Genomic DNA, 8,666 nt, shown 5'->3' with positions numbered 1-8,666 from the left:
GCCACTCATGTTTATTTTTTTAAGCAAAAATTCTAAAGACTTCTTGCAAACAGCAGGTCACTGTGACCATTTTGTTCCATGGAACATCAATGTGGACTTTGATTTATCTTCTCTGTTGCCCAATTAAACACTTGGCACAAATATGTTTAAATAAACCTGATCAAAATTGTGTAATGTTTAACTTACTGCGACTATAAGCTGGTTCGTCTTTAGCTGGTGCCGCACACACATACAAACCCTCTGGCAGATATGGTCAGACTGCTTGTCCACTGGATTTTTTTATTTTGTTGTGTCTTTGTCCAAGCTGAAAATGTCACAGATTTTGAAAAATGCAAACATTTGTTTTACAACAAGCAAGAAGTGAAAGGTTTTGATGGCACGTATAAAAAAGTATGTCACATCCAAAATGATACTCATGTTTTTGCCACACTTTACAACGAGGACAACACAAGTCCTCTTTACAGCGCATTCATTTTGAATTCAGACGGATGTGAAAGCAGCATCAACTTGGCCTCAGAATGGGTGGATTCAGAGGTAAGATCTGTCTGTGTCATGAATTCATAAATTTCAGTGGGCATGGTGTGTCTCCCAGCTTCAAAGATCTGACTCTTCTCTTTAGCATGCATTCAAAAGATCTGCATGCTCCATTAATTGAAGATCCTGAAGCAGTCTGGTATGTATGATTGTGCAGTACTGTGTGATTGTGTCCTGCTATCTCATCCAGGGTTGGTTTGTGCCTTGTCCTCAACTTCTTGAGAGTGAGTAACAGATACAATGGACTCAGACATTAGATGAATAGTCATTTGCCTTATAAAGAGAGAACTTAAAATTTAGGCATATTAAGTATAGTTTTACCTTCTTTGTAGACAAGATACCAAAATTATGTGGAAGATTAAATTGACTGAAGTATTTTAAAGTACTATATGAAAAATATTCATCTACCTGTTCTTTTCTTGGTGTCTGTTATATTTACAGTTTTAATGTTTCATATGTTTACCATTTATTTGCTTGTTCCATAAGCACAGTACCATAAACAGCATTAGCGTTTGTTTCCTATTTTACTTTTCGTTCTATTTAATACAGTCATTTTTAGTAATAATAGTAACTGCATATTTTCTAAAAGTGTATTTACTTAGTTTATTGTATATCATTCAGTTTGTTGGTTGATTATTATTTTGGTTAAACACAAAGGTGCCCGATGAACTGTCAAGCTGCTGGGTTTTTTACGCACAGCAGTGTTACAGGTTCATTAGAAATTGACCAGCACCCACAAACCATCAGCCAATATCAGTCCTCTGGTCCAAATGAACCACTGATGAAGGGGAGCAACAGTGATGAAGACACTTTGTGCGGAGAAACAGGCATCCTGAAGCTTGTCAGCTTACAGCTTGATGCCCAGTTCCTTCTTCTTTTAAGGAGACACTATAGTTACATTTGTCATCTTTACATACATTTTCATATAATACTATTTGGGTTCAATCCCAACTCCTTTTAATATTCTTTATAGGCCTTCCACTGAGTCCACCACTACACTTGCGTAGTCATCTGAAAATTATCGAGTTGTATTTGAACTAAGCCCTAAGGCAGTCCAGAGATCCAAATGCTAAATATTAAAGGTTTATGAATAATCAATTGGGAGAGACTTGCCTGGGCTGCAGAACTTTCTAAGGCACAAGGTGCATTGCTAGAGAAAAGAGTTTTTTATTTTAATTATTAAATACAAAACCGGATAACAGGAAATATAAGGTGGAACAACACAGCCTACTTGATCTCAACGGGAGCCAAGGGAAAGACATTACAGGATAATCCAGCCACCATAGAATAGGCACCAGCAAAGTGAAAAGGTAATCATTAACAGAAAACGCTATTGAGGGGCTTCAGCAAACCAGGATTTAGAGAAGTGAGCAAAAGTCCAGGTTTCTGCTGCATCGCTGGGGGCACCATTAACTAAGGCTTACAAAAGTAAACGAGATGTGTCAATTCAGTAAACAGCAAAGAGCAGAAAAACAGAGGAGAAAGATTAAACGTGGCACTTGGCAATTCAAAGTGATACAGTAGATGCTGTAAGGATCTCTCTTCTCCAACTCCAGTACCCAGCAAACTAGTGAGCATCACGCAAGTCCTCGGTTAATCACAGCTCCATGTAAACGAAGCTTACAACTAAAATATGCCACATTCTGTAAATGAGATAAAAGACAGAACTTAAAAGCAGATCCTAGGCAGCAACAAAGTTCATTAGTAAGTCAGTCTTCTGAAGGAAAATCAATCAGTAGTTGAGCCACAATTTGAACTTGAAGGTGAACTTGTTTAACAATATACTTAATAAAATCCCTGCAGCAAGCAACTCAATGTGAATGAGGAGGTCTTCGTAGTGGGAAGATAATGAAATTGTTTATCACATCAAGAGCCACCAAAGGTGAGTGAAATAAAAAGTACACTGAGCTGAAACTTCAGTTTAGCAGAGTTGATTAAGTATAGCAGATGTCCAGCATCATGAGCATTATTAATGACTGGGAACCTTCAAAAATGATATTTTGTACCCATTGAGCCTCCTTTAGAACAATCTGGCAGTCTAGAAACTTCAAACATTTAGTAATAAAAGTTAATCCCAAGGGGAAATTCACAACCACAATTAATATTAAACAAATATTATGGTAAAGAGATGAAGGACTTGTAGAATCTATATGGCCATTATACATGTGAGCAAGAGTGGCGTTTGGGGGTGACAAGTGGGGCGACCTCTCCAGGCTCCGTGCCTATGGGGGCTCCGTTTTTGAGTTCCGTGTGTCCTGTTCGAGTGGATTTGTCAAGTTATATTTTCCAGTTATATTTTGATAAAGTCCATGTGTTACGTTGCAAAAATTTAGCTGAATAGTGTAATGAGAAAATGCCGGTGTATGTTAACATAATTTTTATTAAATTCACGCTCAAGTTTATACAGTCCACACATACTGGTAACAGCGTTTGATGTAACCGGCCCCGTGTGGGGTTGGTCAGCCCTAGGACCCCCCGCACACCCCTAAGGCTGCATCTGCATGTGAGGAACCTGCGTAACGTCAAACTCTAGTTAGGCATCACATTGAAGGGTTGTGTAACAACTGGGCTTTCACTGTTTTTTTTTCCCTTGCACCTCAAAATTTATGTTTCCAGTATAATTGGTGCTGCATGGCATCAGACACAGTATGAGACGCTTAAACAATGCTCCAGAGCTCACTTGATACTCTTTCTTCATAATCATCCCCCCAATGCCTCATTAAATGCATGTCTCACACTTCATTTTGACAGATTCTGATTTCCCCTTTTCTGCTGTCCCTCTTGTTTTTTTACAGTGTAGTATCAAACCTTTTTTTTTCATTATTGCTTTATGTTCTTGTCTGTCAAACTATCTTGTCTATTTCTATTTATACAGCATCTTCTCTTGTTTTTCAACTTTTCATAAACCTGTAATAACCCCTGCAGATGATGACCTTGAAATCTATGGAATACAATTGACGAGTCTGTGATTAGCTCTCTTTGTCACTTTTTCTTAATTGTTTAAGTGCTCATAACTCGCATCTGCCTAGAAGTGTCTCAGCAAGTCTGTGATGACATGTCATGGAGATGTCTAGAGTTAAGCATCGTCTTGGTTCTGACTCCTGGTAGTGTTGTCTTCTTGCTCTTTGTGTTAATGTAATAGTAATACAGTAGTTTTAATCCTTGATGTACTTTAAGTTTTCACCAGCCATTTTACGGTTCTGGTGTATGTTCTTCACTACAGGGGCAGATTACATTTCTTATGCTTTGCTTCCCAAATGACATAACTTTCTTGTGAAAACAGTAGAATGATGTCTGTTTAAAATGGGTGTTAAGAACTATTATTACATGAATTATTATATGGATACAGTGCTAATTTCTTTCTTTATCATCTTAGTGTCCACCAGACCAAAAGATCAATAAAAGCAACTATGATGCAGCAAAAGAAGTAAATAGTTTTTATACGTCAAGTAACGTCTACTGCAGCAACAGGATTCTGAACAGTCATGAATGTGGCCAGGTGCCCATGGATCACATCGGTGGGTCTGACATTGTTGTTCTGGAAGCCACCTTCTACGAATTTCAGTGGAAAATGTTTGAGGAAGCAGTGAGAGTCATTTTAGGTACATCATTAACAAATGGAACAGTTTATGTAATTACAGGTTTGGTACCTTCGGACCAGCTACCCACAGTAAAAAGCCTTTGCCCATTCTACTCTGCAACAGACAAGGTGACCACAACCACCGTCCCTTGCTTTATCTGGAGAGCATTGTGTTTCGAGGCAGCAGACCCCCAAGACTCGTTCTCCTTAGCCTTTATGGGAAATAACAAGCGTGGTGCTGTTATGAAACCCGTCACAGTGAAACACCTAGAGCATATCCTTAAACAACAATACAACCAAACAGATTTTCAAATCTTTGATGGCTGTTCCCATGAAAAAGATAATGAAATGTTCATTCGTTTGAGTACACAAGTCTTTGTGCCAGAACTTTTCAAACAAGTTGCCAAGGAAAATTTCAGCCCAAATGCAAGAAGGACATTGGAGACAATTTTATTTAAAGGTTTGCAAAACACTTTTAACTTTCACATGGAACATATTTTGGTTGAGGACATTAGTGTTAAAATGGAATACAAGAGTTGGAATGACTGGTTTCAAAGCAATGAGAAACTGAAGGCAAATAATAAACAGACCTGCTTATTACAAAGCAATGGCACACTAACGTTTGAGGGAAAGCAGCAAGTGGAAGAGTCCAATCTCATCTGCAGCCTGAGCTCAGAGAAGTCAACGCCGTGGGCGACAGTTACTGCTGATGGCACCCCATGCATAGCGGGAGATTATTGTGACGTAAAAGATGGGAGAAGAGAGTGCAGGACTAAAAGTGGAATCAAGCCTTGCTGCTCAAGTCCATGTCTCTACAACTCTAATCAAATGGCATTTTTCTGCAAGTCTTTGGAGCAAACAATTTTCTGTTCACCTCAATATTCCACTGTAACCATTTCTAACAAACCGTGTGTCACTAATCAGGAATGTGCCACCTATGGAAAAAGCTACTACTGGTGTTTCACACAAGATGGGTCATGGGATTACTGCATTCCCCCAACAGTCACAGGCATTACAATAAAAGGCGTGGAATGCCTCAGTGGGACTGTGTGTGGCACCTATGGAAAAAAATACACTTGGTGTTTCATTGATACGAAGAGCAACTGGGATTACTGTTGCTTATCAAATCTTCCAAATGTGGCCATCAATGGCAAGATGTGTCGTTCTGATCATAAGTGTGGCACCTATGGCAAAGATTACAACTGGTGTTACACTGGTCTGGACAACAGCTGGGACTACTGTTGCATCCCACAAATTTAGTTAATTTAGTGTTCTAAAACCTTATCCTAAAGAATTGAAGTAAGTGTAAGAAGAAGATACATGCAAAATATAATTTAGTATGTATGGCTAATAGAGCTACTAATCAGGATTTCTTTACCAGTGTATGCATACATCTAATAAATTAGCTGCAATAATTTTAGTAGGCATGCTTTACACATAGCATACGGTATATATTTTCAATACAAAATGTTTCACACTTAATATAATAGATAATGGATGTGGCAGAAGGCAAGTCCACGGACTTTAGATATGGTGGACACTAGCTTTGGTCAGAAATTCAAAAACATTTTGTTTTAACACATGGGGCCAATTTTATCTTCATTACATAGCATTTGGTAGCATACCTTTTTTTGCCTGCCATTATTGCAAAGGCCTTCAGGTTTTTAGTTCCAGCTCAGGTTCAGATGGACATTTTGACCTTGGAGTCTCAGGCTACTTTCTGGGGTTTTGGAGATCTTCACACTATTGGCAGAGAAGAAAAGAAATGGCTGAGGGTGACATGTATTCCACAATGCACGCTCCTTGGCTTCCTTGCCATAAATGTAGCTAGGGGAACCATGGAAATAGATAAGCATCATATTGTCTCATAAATATGTGATTATAAAAGGCTTTTTAATTTAATTAAACAGCATATATCTAATATACAGTAGATTCAGAAAGTCTTTAGGCTTTTCACAGTTTTCATTTTTTTTATGTTGCAGCCTTGTGCTAAAATCATTTAAATTCATTTTTCTCTCATTAAACAACACTCAACATCCCAGAATGATAAAGCAAAAACAGGGTATTGGGAATTTTTGTAGATTTATTAAAAATAAAAAACTGAAATAATCCATTGGCACAACTTTTCAGACCTTTTACTTAGTTGAATCCCGAAATGTGAAGTCCTGAAAACCATGAAGACTGATTTAGATCCTTTATGCTTGGTAGAATTCCCAGTGCGGGCAGGGTGGTCTCATGGCCTTGGAACTCCTGCAGATTTTTTTTCCTCCAGTCCATCTGGAGTTTTTTTTCTTCATATTGTAAAGAACTTTGAGCTACACCATTTGTATGAAAATGTGCTATAGAAATAAATGTTGTTGTTGTTGAAGCTGCTTGGGTAGCAATTCCAGCCTGCTGTCGTCTTGTGTTTGACATGACAAGTTTCACACACCTGGATTTGGGGATGTTCTGCCCTTTATTTCTGCAAATTCCTCTGAAGCTCTGTCAGGATGGATGGAGACTGTTGGTGGACAACTGCTTCCAGGTCTCTCCAGAGATGTTTGTCTCTAAGCCACAACTGTGTTGTTTTAAATATGTCCTGTTGGAAGGTGACCTTTTGGCCCAGTCTGGCATTCAGTGTACTCTGAATAGGTTTTCATAAAGGATATCTCTGCACTTTGCTCCATTCGGCTTTTGCTCAACCCTGTCTAGTCTTCCAGTCCCTGATGCTGCCATTACCATGCTTAGCCGTTGGAATGTTATTGGGCAAGATAAGCAGGGCCCGGTTTCCTCCACACATAACACTTAGAATTGTGGACAAACAGTTCAATGTTCAAGTCATCAGAATAGAGAATGTTTATTCTCATAGTCAGAAAACCCTTTAAGTGCCATTTTCCAAACTCCAAGTGGGCTTTCATGTGTCGATTGACCACTCTGCCATAAAGCCCAGATTAGTGGAGTATTGCAGTGGTGGTTGTCCTTCGGGAGGTTTCTCCTACCTTTGCTCAGGTTCTCTGGACTTCAGACAGTGTGACTACTGAGTTCTAATTCACTTCTCTTTTTATTGCTCTTCTCCCACAATTTCTCAGTTTGGCTGGGCATCCAACTTTAGAAAGAGTTGTGGTTGTTCTATTGGAAGTCACCGTGCTGTTCATTCAGTCAATCAGCTTTATTTAAAGTGCATAATCACCATGCAGCTTGGTGCCAATACACTGTACAAATGACAAGAATGCACAGGACAAGATATAAAGTAAGGAAATAAAATTAGAAATTAAAATAAAACAACATCAACATTGAAAGAATAATAAATTTTACAATTTAAATAAAACTACATTAAAATACTAAATTAAGGTATGTCGAGAAGTAATAAAAGAAATAATAATTTCTTGGGAGCTTTCAATGCTGCAGTTAAGTTCTTTTGCAGCTTGCCCTGTCTGTAAGCTCTGCAGAAATATCTTCAATCTCAAGGCTTGGTTTTTGTTCAATGGTTGACCTTCTATAGACAGGCATGTGCCATTCCTAATCAGTTCAAACAACTTAATTGACATTATATGGACACCAAACAACGTGTAGAAACATCTCAATGATGATCAGTAGAATGGGATGCACTTGAGTCAAATTTGAAGTGTCATTGCAAAGGGTCTGAATATTTGTGTCAGTGTGAGATTTCAGTTATTTTTTTTTTTTGATTAACTTTTTAATAACTAAAGATGAATTGACAAGATATATGAATAAATGGACAAAGCATACAAAGTAACCTAACTCACCCTCTCCCACCCGGCCTGGGCAAATTGGCAAATTTTTCTAAATTCCTTTTTTCGCTTTGTCATTCTCGATTTTTAAGTGTTGATTGAGGGAAAAAAATGAATTGACATGATTTTAGCACAAGGCTGTCATAAAACAAAATTTTACAAATGAAGCCGTCTGAATGCTTTCTGAAGAAATAGTGCATAGTTGTATAGTTATATCTGTGTGTGATTTAGTAGAAATTTAAGTAATGCAATATTGAAATGCTTTCTGTATTAACTAAATAATATATATTAAACATGATGACATATGTATTTTAAAGGTTTCATTATCCTGCACAGCTAAGTGGTGCTTCACTATATTATAATAAGCTGTGGATTTCAAAATAAACATTGTTTTAAGCATGATAATGTTATTCCTGTGAGTCACAGTTTTTCTGTAGTGATATGATCGTCTACAGTTGAGAAGTCTTCTTCATCTCTTGCTTTCATTATGATAGTTTCATGACTCAAAATAGACTGTGATTGTGTGTGTTAGATGTTGTGATGTATGTTTGACATGTTGCAGTAAGGCAGAAAAAAGAAATGTGGGTACCCCTTGTCACACATGTAGCTGAGTGGACCAAGTAGAGATGATTACCCACCAGGCCAGGGGGTGGCAGGGTGCTCTAAACCTTTTTCTGTTATCTCTGCAGACCAAATACGGGAAAACCTTCCTCGTTTAACGTCACTTCCTGTTCCGACACCCAGACTAACATCACTCCAGTCTACAACATATAAAACCTCCCTCTTTTCAGACCAGTTTAGTTCATTCTGGGAACTCAACC

At 38.1% G+C, this 8,666-nt stretch overlaps 1 protein-coding gene across 1 annotated transcript; it reads left to right on the top strand.

Moving 5' to 3' along the window:
- Positions 1-201: 201 nt before the first annotated feature.
- On the top strand, positions 202-8,250 carry LOC114666658 (uncharacterized). The gene is made up of 2 exons (XM_028821595.2): positions 202-534; positions 3,911-8,250. Exons 1-2 carry the CDS (start codon positions 250-252, stop codon positions 5,372-5,374), a joined length of 1,749 nt encoding a protein of 582 aa, XP_028677428.1. The 5' UTR covers positions 202-249; the 3' UTR covers positions 5,375-8,250.
- Positions 8,251-8,666: the final 416 nt, after the last annotated feature.

Source organism: Erpetoichthys calabaricus, chromosome 16, assembly GCF_900747795.2.
Source record: "Erpetoichthys calabaricus chromosome 16, fErpCal1.3, whole genome shotgun sequence".
Taxonomy (NCBI): Eukaryota; Metazoa; Chordata; class Cladistia; order Polypteriformes; family Polypteridae; genus Erpetoichthys; species Erpetoichthys calabaricus.
This window is presented reverse-complemented; position numbering and strand designations above follow the sequence as displayed.